The sequence below is a fragment of the Melitaea cinxia genome, chromosome 20, assembly GCF_905220565.1.
Source record: "Melitaea cinxia chromosome 20, ilMelCinx1.1, whole genome shotgun sequence".
NCBI lineage: Eukaryota > Metazoa > Arthropoda > Insecta > Lepidoptera > Nymphalidae > Melitaea > Melitaea cinxia.
The window spans coordinates 1,827,803-1,842,711 of NC_059413.1; the positions used below are offsets into that span (position 1 = coordinate 1,827,803).

The 14,909-nt window shown below is 34.9% G+C and overlaps 2 protein-coding genes across 2 annotated transcripts in view; one reads left to right on the plus strand and one right to left on the minus strand.

Moving 5' to 3' along the window:
* LOC123663574 (flotillin-2) overlaps window positions 1-14,909 on the plus strand; it is a 324,503-nt gene that overhangs the window by 262,399 nt on the left and 47,195 nt on the right. The gene's annotated exons all lie outside the window — the stretch shown is intronic.
* Window positions 7,081-11,098, minus strand: LOC123663572 (glucose dehydrogenase [FAD, quinone]). The gene is made up of 4 exons (XM_045598244.1): window positions 11,030-11,098; window positions 10,368-10,509; window positions 9,419-9,589; window positions 7,081-8,591 (listed from the first exon to the last, which is right to left on the minus strand). Exons 1-4 carry the CDS (start codon window positions 11,096-11,098, stop codon window positions 7,081-7,083), a joined length of 1,893 nt encoding a protein of 630 aa, XP_045454200.1.

Here is a 14,909-nt window from a genome sequence, read left to right on the forward strand (position 1 = left end):
ATTTGATTCAAAATCATAATATAACTCTCCCAACCAATCTTCTTTGATCATATCGGAAGCTTTTTCAGCTATCATGATGATTGGAGCGTTTGTGTTTCCACTGACAATTGTTGGCATTATACTTCCATCGACGACTCTGAGGTTCTTGATGCCGTGTACCTAAACAATTTTAAATGTTACGTACAAAATATGAAAATAATTTAAATAAATTATTATTGTAATTATAAATATTCAAATTCCTAATACTGTAGCTAATATCAGCGGCTCATGTTCTACGTTGCTTATTATAATAATGTATTGCATACACATTCGGCTTAACGTTGTATTTGCGTATATAGTAGGGATCAGAAGCAGCCAGTATTATCTTGACCTTATAGAAGATCACAGTTCAATAATACTGCTTTCAAGCAGTGTTGTGTTCCTATTGGTGAGTAATGTGACCAAAGCTTCTGAGGGGAGTGAGGGTAGGGTCGGCAACGCGCTTGCGACGCTTCTGGGCTTCTGGTGTTGCAGGCGTCAAGCTACGGCAATCGCTTACCATCAGGTACGCTTGTTTGCCGACCTAGTTGTATAAAATAAATTTAGTAATAAAGATTATGAACGATGTCTGTACATGAAAGAGACATTTTTGGTCTTATATTATAGATCTTATTATATAGTGACAGAAGCAACATACTAAACTTGCCACATAGTATTCGTAAACGAAAAAAATAATAATTGCCGAATCGATCCAGTCGTTCTTAAGTTTTTCGCTAAGCAACACATTTAGCGATTATTTTTTATTCATATACATGGTATTACTGGTCCTAAACTGGCGTCCTGCCATTTAGGACCATATAAAAAAATTAAGCGCTAGTAATTACACTTCATTATTACATAACCTTAAAACCATCTCATTTGAAAAAAAAGGTTGAGAAGACATGGGTAAAAAGCCGACTCAACTGTAAAACTACGGTGACTTTGTCAATGACCTGACACTGACGTACCTGACATTGACGTACCTGACCTGACAGTGAGGTACACACGACATTACCTTCATGTGTACGTCAGTGTCAGGTCAACAATAATTATTTAATAATTAATTTTATGATAGTTATTAAAGCGTTAGGTCAAGTAAGTTGCATATTTAGGTTATAGTATCGGTATAGCCCTTAAACGGAAGGATGCCAGTTCATTAACATGTTGTATATAGCTAGTTGTATTAATTTTATTAAGCTATTTGTAGTTTACTTTAGTATGTTAATGAGAGTAGTATTTTGATAAAATTTAACTTACTTTTAATTTCGAGTCTACAACTGCATTGGCGTCGTTTGTCGGACCCATGGCACAAGTTCCCACAGGGTGGTAGATGGTTAGGGAGTGGTGACGAGCTTGACACTCCAAATGCTCATCGGACATTAAGGGGTGATTTTGACAACCAGGATTACGATTCGGATTTGGTCGAGCATTGAGTTCCCTTAAAGCAGGCTGCTCTATTAACGTTTGAGCGATTCTAGCACCTTCTATCTGAAATACAAACAATACGTTTCAATGTACTTACTATATGTGCGTGTAAGGTCATCGTCATCTTCCTACATGTTTTCCTCTTCAACTGTTCTCTATTATTCGTCACTTCAGCGCTTACTCCTTTTTTTCTCATATCCTCACTCACACAAGTGCGTATAAGGTACTATATACTATTACTCTGAGACTCTAAGTCCCATTTTTGGCTTCAGGGTGTAAAAAATACAACACAAATACAAGTAATGTACTCGTAGGTAAAGATCATAGAGGTTCATATTCGCAAATGAAAAAATCCGACTTCAATTGTATCGACAAGTAATTCAACGTAGGAAGACGAAAAATTTGTCAAGTAAATATGCATTATTGAAGATAACTCAGAAACTATACCCATACACATCGGATGAACACACCCCAAAAAATCGGTACACCCAGTAAAAATTTATGAGGTTACCGATTTTGTAACCTAAATAATTGTGTTTGCTCGCAAACGAAAAAAAAAACCGACTTCAATTACATCGACGAGTAATACAACGTAGATCGACGAAAAAATAGTCAAGTAACTACGCGTTATCAAAGATTCCTCAAAAAGTAGTTATCAAATCTCCATAAAATTTATATGTGACCACATGATAAACATCAGCATTCGATTAAATCAAAAATTATTAAAATCGGTATACCCACTAAAAAGTTATTGCGGATTTTCGAGAGTTCCCCTCGATTTCTCTGGGATCCCATCATCAGATCCTGGTTTCCTTATCATGGTACCAAACTAGGGATATCCTCTTTCCAACAAAAAAAGATTTATCAAAATCGGTACATCTAGTAGAAAGTTATGCGGTATAATACAACGTAGGTCGACGAAAAAAGCGTCAAGTAAAAACGCATTATTAGATATAACTCGAAAAGTAGTTGTTAGATCTCAAATAAATTTAAATGGGACCAATTGGCACACACCACCTTTCGATTAATACAAAATTTGTCGAAATCGGTCCACCCGGTCAAAAGTTCTGATGTAACATACATAAAAAAAAAATACATTCGAATTGAGAACCTCCTCCTTTTTTGGAAGTCGGTTAAAAAAAAATACAGTCGAATTGGGTACTTCATCTTTTTTTTGTAATCAGTTGAAAATATATAATAACGTTGTGATTTATTTTAATTTAAATACGTTTTTAACTGACTTTAAAAAAGGAGGAGGCTACTCAATTCGACCGTTTATATATATGTTTTATATATGTTCGGGGATAACTTCGTCGCTTATAAACCGATTTTGATAATTCTTTTTTTTGTTGGAAAGGAAATATCCTAAGTGTGGTATCATGATAGGGAAACCAGGATCTGATGATGAAATCGTAGAGAAATCGAGAGAAACCCTCCAAAAATTCGTATAATTTTTTACTTGGGTGTACCGATTTTGATGATTTTTAATTTAATCAAAAGCCGATGTTTATTATGTGGTCACATTTAAATTTCATCGAGATCTAATTACAACTTTTGGAGTAATATTTGATAATGTGTATTTACTTGACTATTTTTTCTCTACTACTACCTACGTTGTATTACTTGTCGATGTAATAAAAGTCGGTTTTTTTTTTCGTTGGCCAGCAAACACAATTATTAATTATTAAAAATATGTAAGAACATGCTATATAAGGAATTATTTATTATTATTTTTAAACCACTAGAGCGTGTCGTTTAGTAGTCAAGGATACCAAGTAGATCTCTACTAATACTTATTCTAAATGATTACTAGCTTCTGATGGTAGCGTTGTGTTTATTTTTTTACTAGACATAAATTTTTTTCCTGAATTTATTTGTATTGTAATTTTTTAAATTTATATGTAGAAAATTTTAATGTCAAATTGTTTGAACAGTCAATTATTAATTTTATAATGTTGTAATTTTTTTTGCATGCGTTGCATTTTTGTATGTTTAACATATATAATGCGTTGCATTTTTTCATATTTAACATATTTTTTTTTGTGTTTTAAATATAGTTCTAAAAAAGTAAATAAGAATTAATAACTATATAATTAATGCTTTGTTCTTATTAATAATCTAACTCTTTAAAATAATAATTACTTTTATCAATTATATCATGCACTACCTAAATATATGGTTATCTAGAATATAATTGTGTTTGCTGGCAAACGAAAAAAACTGACTTCAATTAGGTACATCGACAAGTAATAAAACGTAAGTAGATGAAAAAATTTACAAATCCACTAGTCGTCTCTTCAATTTTCAAAGATTCCACTCGATTTCTCTGGGATGCCTTCATCAGATCCTGGTTTCCTTATCATAGAATATCTCCAAAATCGGTTTATAAACGACGAAGTTATCCGCGAACATACTTATATATATAAATATATAACATAACTTAAATATATATATTCAGTTGAATTGGGAAACCTCCTCGTTTTTTGAAGCCAGTTAAAAATTAAAATCCTGTTTGTAATTGCGAGTAATGTTTGCATAAACTTACCATTCTAGCCATGTCTTCTGGATCTGAATAGTAGTTTGGATAAATAAGTGGCGGTGAATTTGGATTAGAGTCACGCAGCTTAATATATCCTCGACTTTTGGGTCTAAGAAGCAATGGTACCACGGAAAATGAGGATTGATATAAAATATCTTCATACAATTCTGCATAAGTTTCATCAGTAAGTCCGTTTGCACGCTTCCCATACAAGCCACCATCCATGTTATCTGCAGTTGGCGCAATAAAGAACTGAATGTCTGGATAGTCTTCGGCGGGGTCTTGGTATTTTGTGTTAACGAACGCCATGGCTTCTGCCTCCATCATACTGTATATGGGACCTTTCTTATTAAAAGCGAAATCTATTATACTACCAATCGAACCAACAGTATTTAGATTAAAACAATAGTCTGATCCGTTTGTGTATGGGTTATCAAACAGAAAAGAATGACCACCCATAGCGACGTGATCTTGAAGATTTTTACCAACGCCTGGTAAATTAATTATGGGGTTGATGCCTGTTTCATATAGTCCAGCACTGTCTCCAATACCCGATAACATTAATATTTGAGGTGATTGAATAGCTCCTGCCGACAATATGACTTCGTTGCTCACTCTAACGATGTACGACTTTCCATGTTTAGTGAACTTTACTCCATAAGTCGTTTTATAATCATCAATTAATATTTTTTCCACCAAGGATTCAAGGCTTACGTGAAGATTTCTTCTTTTTGCCGCCGGTCTAAGATAACCTTTGGCCGTACTGCATCTAAGTCCATCTCGCAAAGTTGCATGAGACCTTGTAAATCCAGTTTGGTACTCGCCATTTACGTCTACTATGTCGTACCCAAGCTGCTCGCCGGCTTCTAAAATCTTTTTCGTAATCGGTTGTTCGTATGCAAAATATTCGATCGATATAGGACCTCCGGTAGAATGGTAATTATCGTTTTGAAACTCTGGTATTTTCATATCTTCAGATTTAAGAAAATATTTAAAAATATCTTTGTACGCCCAACCTTCGTTACCTTGATCTGCCCAGTTGTCGTAGTCCTTTTTATTTCCTCTTATATACAGCATTGCGTTTAAAGCACTCGAACCACCCAATACTTTACCACGTGGCCACTTACATCTGCTATCAACCATACTCAAACAATAATCACTACTAGGTTCTGTCACAAATTGCCAATCTATGCTTGATGTCTGTAGAGCTGGGAATAGTACTGGAAGTTCTGATAATACGTTCTCATTTTGCCCTGCTTCTAGCAAAAGTATATTCCACTCTGGATTTTCGGATAGCCGATTCGCTAAAACGGATCCCGCTGAACCACCTCCTATTATAATAAAATTGTAGCTTTCAAGGAGTTGATCGACTGGAACATCTTGAACTCTATGATCAGCGTCTTCTATATCTGGTCTGTAAAGATGGATGACCATACGTAATACTATTATGCCACCCAAACTCGGTAAAAGTCCAAATAAAATCCTGGTACTAGACACTATTGGCTTTATCGCACTTCCGAGGCTGTCCATGTCTCTTGATAAACGTTGAATGTGATCACAAATCGATTCCCTACAAACTAAGAATGCTAGTTGTTTTTCTGCTGATCTAAGTATAAAGAAAATGTTAAAATTGATCACGTCGTATTAATTTTAATATGAATTACTGATTCAATGTTTTAAATAAAGTCACGTATATTACTCGTATAGCATTGGGAACTTAATTGTTCAAATATCGAATTTAACAATATATCCTATCTATCTAATGTTACTTACTTAGCTGGTCGTCCTCGGCTTCGCATGCGTACATGACACTATTTTAACTGTTTTGTTTTATCCCGTTTAAACATCACCTCAGTGACAACGTTTGATTTATTACACACAAACAAAAAAAAAAAAAAAAACAAATATTTTCTATTTATAATATTCGTATAGACAAAATTTGGATGTTACACGTGACATACGTACGACGTGACGTACGCGAAATTATTTAGGCCTTATTCAGCTATTTGCGTTAGCGTTAGATTGATCTATAGTAACATTTTATACTTTATACGCCATTGATACTTTTTTAGTCAAAGATCCCGGGGTCACTAGACCAAAAGGTATCTGCCCGTATCAATTTCATATTCTCTGTATATTTTGATGAACTGATACAGTCCATTCCCAAGCAAGGCAAGGTGGGGTGACCCGCAAAGACAGTCACCCAAAGCGGGACTCGAACCCGCAAACGTCGGTGTTTATGCACTACACGCCACCGCACCACTACCTCAGATCCATATACTTTGGCCGTCAGAAAATAATTAAAATCCGGGAGCCCGGAGTATGATTTTACTTCATTTATATTGAATGAAATTATTAAAACCATTTTGTTTATAACGTAATTCATAATACACTTTACAGTTACTATTAGCAATTTGTAGTTATTTGCTACAGCTTCACTGCAACTTTGTATTTTAAATTAAAAGTCAATTTCGTTTTCTGTGTTTGTTTATTTATCAAAAAAAAAAATATTTTTGACAGAAGTAAGATAAAACAAATGCCAATTTGGAATCGGACGTAAAAGTGATTGGATAACTCTTACGATTTATTGTTAGTTGCAGAAAGAGATACAAATTATGTTTTCGTGTGTTTATTAAACAATATTTTTTATACAACTCGGTCGGCAAACAAGTTTATGGCCTACTTGACGGTAAGCGATTGCCGTAGCTTATAGATGCCTGCAACACCAGAAGCATCGCTGACATTACCGACACTACCCCTGACCCTCCCCAGAAGCTCACCTTACTCACCACAGATACAGAGCATAGTTTTTTTTTATTAAATACTGTTTATTATTAAAACATTAAGAAAAAAGGTTGTTTACGACTATAAATATATGTCTGTAAAAATAGTTAAACACATCAAAATGTTATTGCTTATTAAAACCGTTACATGTGCTATTTTACATTAAAGATATTTAATATTTATTTGGGAACATTCTTTGTCTTATCCAATTCTAGAATTGGATATGAATAAGTATTATTTAAACTAAAATAAATAAATAAATTACAAGTTATTTTTATGTACACTTAAATAAAATAAAAATTTGTACAATTCATTTACGCGTAGTATCTGGACATGCGGCGTTTTAACCAGAACTCCTTGATCATATCACTGCCCTTTTCTCCTATCATTATAATGGGAGCATTCGTGTTACCGCTTACCAAATTAGGCATTATACTTCCATCAATAACCCTAAGTCCTCTCACACCATACACTTTTAGTTCGTTATCAACTACAGCCTCAGGGTCCCAGTAAGGTCCCATCTTTGCAGTTCCAACGGGATGATAAATTGTACATGTATAATGTCTAATCATACATTCCCAAAACGCGTCAGTAAATCTTTGTATATGTCTGCAGCCGGGAAATATATTTTTATTAAATACGGACGCATGTTTTTGAAAAGCCCTCGTTCTAGATACAGCAAAAGCGATTTTCACACCTTCAACTAAAGTCTTCACATCCATCTCGTCAGCGAGGTAATTTGGATAAATGTATGGATAATCGAATGGGTTTGCACTTCTTAGTTGAATAAAACCTCTGCTCTTAGGACGTAGCAACATTGGTATAATGCTCCACACGTCTGCATTGTTTATTGGTTCGAATACCGCTCTATAAAATTTGTCGGTCAAACCGTGAATTTTTCGTAACTGTTCGCCTCCATCAGAATTAGTTGCCCCGGATATAAAATGAAACTCTATATCGGGGAAGTCATCTGAAGCGTTCACATACTTCGTGTTGACGAACGCCAGCCCTTCCACTCCACCCATAATTGTCAATGGTCCCTCTCCCATCACTGCGTATTCCATCAAAGTACTCATAGTATGCAGTCGGTTTTCTACAATTGAAATTGGCTTGTTTACCATGAAAGCCAAACCACCCAAGCCGATGTGGTCTTGAAGATTTTTGCCTACTTGAAGATTTTGAATAAGAGGTATCCTATGCTTAGCCAATTCTTCTGAAGGCCCAATACCTGACAACAGCAGTAACTGAGCTGAATTTATGGTACCGGCTGAAAGAATCACCTCTTTCCGTGCTCTGATTCTGTAGATCATTTTATTTTTTACAAATTCTACTCCAAAGGCTATCCTTGTTCTCGGATCTATCATAACTTTAGTGACAAAGGAATTCATGGAGATATGGAGGTTTTTTCGAACCGTGGCAGGCCGTAAAAAAGCTTTTGAGGTTGAACATCGATGACCTCCTCTTAAAGTACCTTGTGCTACCATAAATCCAGTTTGATTTTCACCATTTATATCTCTGTTGAGATAGCCCATTTCTAAACCTGCGTCAATAAAACTGGATACAAGTGGAGTGTGATAAGGAGCTTCGGACACCGTTAAAAATCCTCCAGTACTGTGATAGGGTGTTTTTGCTAAATAAGGATTTCGATTATCTTCAGATTTCTTAAAGTAGTACAATACATCTTTATAGCCCCATCCTTTATTTCCAAGTGACTCCCAAATATCGTAGTCCCTTTTATTTCCTCTCAAATATAACATGTAATTTAAAACCGAGCTTCCACCAAGTACTTTTCCTCGTGGCCAATTGCACCGACCTCCTTCCATTGCTGAAAAAGTAGAAAATACAAATATTATAAATTTTGACACGTCAAAAAATATTCAATTCAAATTAATTTCTTTTAATACAGATTAAATTTTAACTGCGCTGTTTGTTGCAAGTAAAATCGTCAATTTTTTTCACTTGCAATAGTCCAGTCATTAGTAAAAATAGGGCCTGAATTTCAGAATTGGAGATAGTCTGGTATAAAGTACCCGCCTGCCCAGCGTGGTGACTATGGGCAAAACACATAAGTTCACGCTATTTTTGGCGTAAGCTTGTGGAGGCCTATGTCCAGCAGTGGACTGTATAGGTTGTAATGATGGTATAAAGTAGTATAAAATTTAATATGGCACCCTAAAGTTTGTCTCAAAATCTATTTATCGTATAGTGGCCGCATCTACAGATATCTAAGGTCAAAGGTTAAAAACGTATTTCTTTGTCTCGATTCTTATTACATATGGGTATTATTTTGTGTGATTGTTCTCCTTAACTTTAGTTTTATTTTTTGTTATATCTTGAACATATTTCGAGATAGAACGCAGATATAGCGCAATTTTTACCTATTTAGAGTATCATTTGAAGTCAACTGGTAGTCCCAATTAAAAATACAAACTTGATACGTAGATAGCTGGAGATCTAGAATTACACATAGGATAACACTTTAATCCCGATATCCCCACGGTCCGGAAACTACGCGGGTGGAACCGCAGGGCGCAGGTAGTAATATATATTCTGATATAATAATTTATGTTCCAGATTATCTAGTAAAAGTGTGAAGATAACATTTTTTGACAACTTTTGTGGTAAAATTAAGGGCACTGATAAAAATCTTACCCAAACAACTAGTTCCTTGTGGTTCAGTCTTATATTTCCAGTCCAGCTTACTGAGCTGCAAGTATCCTGCCAGAAGAGGTACGTCGGATATCTCTGTCTCATCTCCTCCTGCTTCTAATAGAAGAACATTCCAGTAACCAATTTCAGAGAGGCGATTCGCAACCACAGCTCCTGTAGTGTAATATTAGCAATATTCATTTTCCGCCAATTATAGTAAAAATTTAACAATAAATAGAGGCTGTTTCAACGGTTGCAGAAAATGTTTATCTAGCACACAAGTTACTGATAGGTTTTATCAAAAGATGATAAAGTAGGCTTTTAAGGCTCATTCAACTTCAACAAAAAATCTAGCAAAGAAATTGGAATTAGATGGTTAAAAGAAAAATATATCTTAAACTCTTTATCTGTTTAGGACTAATAATTTAAGTTATATCAGTAACTAGGTTCTGCCTGCGACTTCGTCTGCGTGGAATAGTTACTTTGCGCTAGGTGGGGAAATTCTCAAAAGGAAAAAAACCCCGATTTTGAAACGTTCTTCATTGGTGCTCCGCTCCAATTGATCTTAGCGTAATGATATATAAGCCTTTAGCCATTCTCGACAAATGGGCTATCTAACACTGAAATAATTTTCAAAATCAGACCAGTAGTTTCTGAGACTAGCGTGTTTAAACAAAAAAACAAATAAACAAACTCTTCAGCTTTATAATATTAGTATAGATGAATGGAATAAGCCCATATTATTTTTAATTTTGTTTTGCCTAAAAATTCTTTTTTTTTTTAAGTTTAAACACTCCGTAATAAATCATATTTATGAATTAAAAACAATGTAAAGAATTTCTTAACGACTTATCATTAATAATAACGTTTTCTTTTTTTTTGTAAAATATATTGTAGTTGTAATGTTGTGAATAAACAATATGTCTATTTATTAATTTTAGTACCTACTAACCAGCTGATCCACCGCCAACGATGATGAAGTCGTATTCTGGTAAAAGTCGTGAATCAGGAACATCAGTCGGTCTTCCTTCATCTGTCTGGTCAAACTGATAGTAGGCTATCGCCGCAACCAACATCGGGATGAACCATGCTACCTGGAGTTTAAGAAAATTTACGATTATTGTAGAAATATATTCAAATTGTTATAAGTAGTAAAGCTGAGTCATATGGATTTTGGAGACTATTTTTTTCGTACTACATAGGCGGCAAATAAGTGTACGGTTCGTTTGACGGTAAGCGGATAACATACTCGTAGTCGATGGACACCTGCAACACCAGAATCATTGTAAGAGCGGTAGCAACCCTATTCCTGACCCTCCTCAGGCACTCTGGCTACCTTACTCACCACCGGAACACAACATCATTGAAAGCAGAATTACTTAGCTTTGGTACTGTCCCCACTGGGATATTTAGAATTTTGAACAAGATATTGTCTATCCCGTGTGAAGCCCGTGCGGGTTGCTAGTTATAATATAAGCCCCTCGATTTGATTCGAATCAAATCAAACCCAAATATATCTAAAGCTTTCCGACTATAATACCGTTTATTCAAGCCAATCGTAATATTTAATTTAAATTCGAGGTTCATGTAAAGAAAGTGTGCCTGTCACACTACCTGCGTACCAGCTGCGGCCAACGTCGTGCCAGATATCACGTCCGCCGCCGCGTGCACTATCGCACTCATTGTTTCTGAAAATGCGAAAACCTTATTAACACTTACACTAAGACATTTCGTAGCAAAATAAGATTGTCACTGTAGTTTATTCGTTATTCGTAGTCGTTAGTTATTTCGTATTCGTAACAAGATTTATTGTAATTAGTTAATTGATAAATAAATAGATATAACATAAACACACGGTCGTCTGTTCCTAAAGTAAGCACTTAAAGATTGTGTTATAGGTAATAGCCGATTGATATAGATACATATTTTCTTTTCGATAAACATACATATAAATAATACATAGTGCTGTGAGGTTACGGTAGTAAGAATATAGTCACCCCCTCTTTTTTCGTGGTTGTCGTAAGAGGCGACTAAGGGACAACACAGTTCCACTACCACCTTGGAACTTAAAAAGCCGACCGATGGCGGGAAAACCATCAAATTGCTAGCTTTGAAATACACAGGCCGAAGACGGGCAGCAGCTTTTTCGGTGCGACAAAGCCAGCCCTGTGGTCACCAACCCGTCTGCCCAGCGCGATGACTTTGGGCAAAACACATGAAATCACGACGTTTTTTGGCTTGAACTTGGGGGTGCCTATCTCCAGCGGTGGACTACGATGGGCTGAAGTGATGAATTGAAGTCGTTTTTTTTTTCGCCTGCCCATCGTGGTGACTATGGACAAAACACATGAGTTCACGTTATTTTTGGCGTAAACTTGTGGAGGCCTATGTCCAGCAGTGGACTGTATAGGCTGTATTGAATAGTTTTTGATTAAATCACATTCGGAAGTTACGAGTAAACGAAGAATAATAAGTTTCACGCTTCAAAACATTGGACAGTGACACTTGTACCGTTACGTCTGTCGCGTCGCTAATAGGTGACTTTATGAGACATACTTCGTTTGTTAACCGACTTCAAAAGAAGAGAGGAGGGTCTCATTTCGACTGTATTTTTATGTTTATTTATTTATTATTTAAACTGTCTTATCGACTACGTAAGGCGTATTACTTGTCGATGTAATTGAAATCGGTTTTCTTTTGTTAGCGAGCAAACGCTACTAGTGCAGTGCTACGTGTTAAAAAAATCGTTTGTTGGGTCAGAGAGTCACCCACAATTCCTAACACGAGACTACAAGAGAGAGAGAGTAAAAAAAATCCTACAGAATCTTAATCTTCTTTTTCAAAAACTCACAAAATCAACTTACATTAATGCAAAACTTATACCATAAGAAACCACAATGACTCACCCACTGTACTTACCCATGTACTAAATTTGATTCAAATGACTTGGGAGTCCTTTAACCACTCGGCTGTAGCCGGGACTTAAACTACTGCTTTTCGAAGCTAGACTTCTTTTGGCGTTTTAGGCATAATTATGAGAGTTTTTACAATGTGCGCACACACCGCACCGTCAAGAAAAAAACCGATTTTGATATGATATTCAAAAATGTTTAAAAAACCGACTCCCTAAAGTTTGCTAGTCAACGAAGAAGTTAGCAATGTGAAGTTAGCTAGCCAATGAAGTTTAACTTCTTATGTGCGTACATAAGTACACGCGCACATTTTTTGACGTAGTTTCTGTATATACCTTTTTGTGTATTAATTTAATGCCACTCAAAATTTTGAAAATTTACCGAGGATGGCTACACGCTATTTTTTCCTCTCAAATTAACGCGTGTGAAATCGCAGGGCACAACTAATCATTAATGTAATCTTGAACCGAATAATATAATAGTACCGTTATAATTCATATTCGATGTTAGTAATAACATTTTCGATCGCATGGCATACTGTTTTGGTAGAAAGTGTGACGTTATATATTTGTGTGCGATCTTTGCACGTGTGTGCGTGTATGTATATATATATAGAATATTAATTGTTCCGGTGAAAATAACACATATTGTGCAACATAACCTAATAAATTTTTTAATACATATTCATAAATAATTACTTCATTGAACTATCCTTGTCTACTAAGAAGCTAAAGTAGGACCAACATATTTAATGTTTATTTTTTATTGTGAATTTAGATTTTTCTTTTGTCTATCATCTGTGTATAACTTTCGTTTTAAATTCTTCTATGCTCCTATTTAAAATTCGTTCTATTTTTAAAATCTAAATTCTCAATTTTATAACATACATAAACATTACATTCGATTCCTCCGTTCAATTTGAGTCATTCGAATGTGTTCGAATTTCGAACACATTCGAATGACTCAAATTATTCGAATAAATATTTGAAATGTACTGGTTCGTGAGTCAAACGATTCCTTGTTTTGAATAAAAGAACCGGATTTGAATGAATAGTCGTAATAGTTTATTATTATTTTTATACAACTAGGTCGGCAAACAATCGTACGGCTTAAATTATGGTAAGCGATTACCGCAGCTTGTAGACGCCTGCAACACCAGAAGTATCGTAAGGTGTTGCCGACCCTACCCCTAATCGCCCCCAGGAGTTCTGGTCACCTTACTTATCACAGAAACACAACAGTGCTCGAGAGCAGTATTATTTAGCTGTGATCTTCTGTGAGGTAATTTTGAGCAGGACATGTCCTATTGTGTTCTACCTCAGTTACTTAGACAAACGCTTGAAATTCAATATAAGCTTTGGTATACCAAGGTTCCACAGAATCCCTAAGTTATACTCGAGTTAAGAATAGCATATATTAGTAGTTAAAATTTTATAATGAAATAAAATACCTATTCTTTAAATATCCACTGAATAAAGTGTTGACGTCTACCGAAAAATTATTTTTATAAAAATAATGAATTTTTTAATGTATGTAACTTAAAAACTTTTTACTGGTCGGACCGATTTCGATGATTCTTCACCATCATAAGGTGCTTGTCATGTGGTCTAATTAAAATTTAACAATATCTAATGACTACCTTTTGAGTAAGCTTTGATAATGCGTATTTACTTGACTATTTTCTTCTACCTACGTTGTATTACTTGTCGATGTAAATGAAGTCGATTTTTTCTCTATTTGCAAACAAAAAAAAATATATATAAGTTAATATATATGTAGGTAAACCACAATATTATTTATTCATCTTCATAACCATACATTTATATTGTACTTATGCAAAAATATATAAGATACTTTACGGACCCCGCAGTAATTAAAATTTTTAAATGTCGATTTTATAGACAAATAAAGATAGAATATAGAATTTTTTTAGGTTAAACTTTTAGTTCGTAGAACTCTGATAGTATAAAAAAAATCTCATTTTACCATGAAAATAAAATTTACTCTCAGTAATTCGCTATTTATTTTACCAAGTAGTTGTAATATTGTTTTAATTACGTTTAAAAGAAACAAAACTCACCTTCAATACGCTTTCACTTGTTGAACAAAAAGCACAAAATCACATAGCAATAACGTCCGTACGCACAGACGAACGAAACATTGTCGTGTCATTACATGTAATAAGGCCTTATTACGATTTTAAATACGATATTTAAAAACTCAATGTTCACTCTTTTGTATATTTTAATCTGTATTTGTTACTAGACTGTTAGTTCACTGTTGAGACTGTGGAATCGCGTGTGGAACTTGTATCGTGGGCACTTTCTTCGAGCGTCGAAACGAAACTCCCGAGCACGGAACCCGTTAGACAGTTATGCGTCATTGACTGGTGGGAGATTCGGGGCCTGTTGCTTGTTAATAACGCTATTTGACGGATGACGGTATTCAACAGATACATATTTTGAAGTAAAACTTCTTTACGTCCGCTTGACTTGCGAGTAAGCCGGTAAATACGTGATGAGAGCGTTACGAAAAATGTAAAAAATGTAAATTTAAAAGTTTTAAGATATTAATTGATGAGA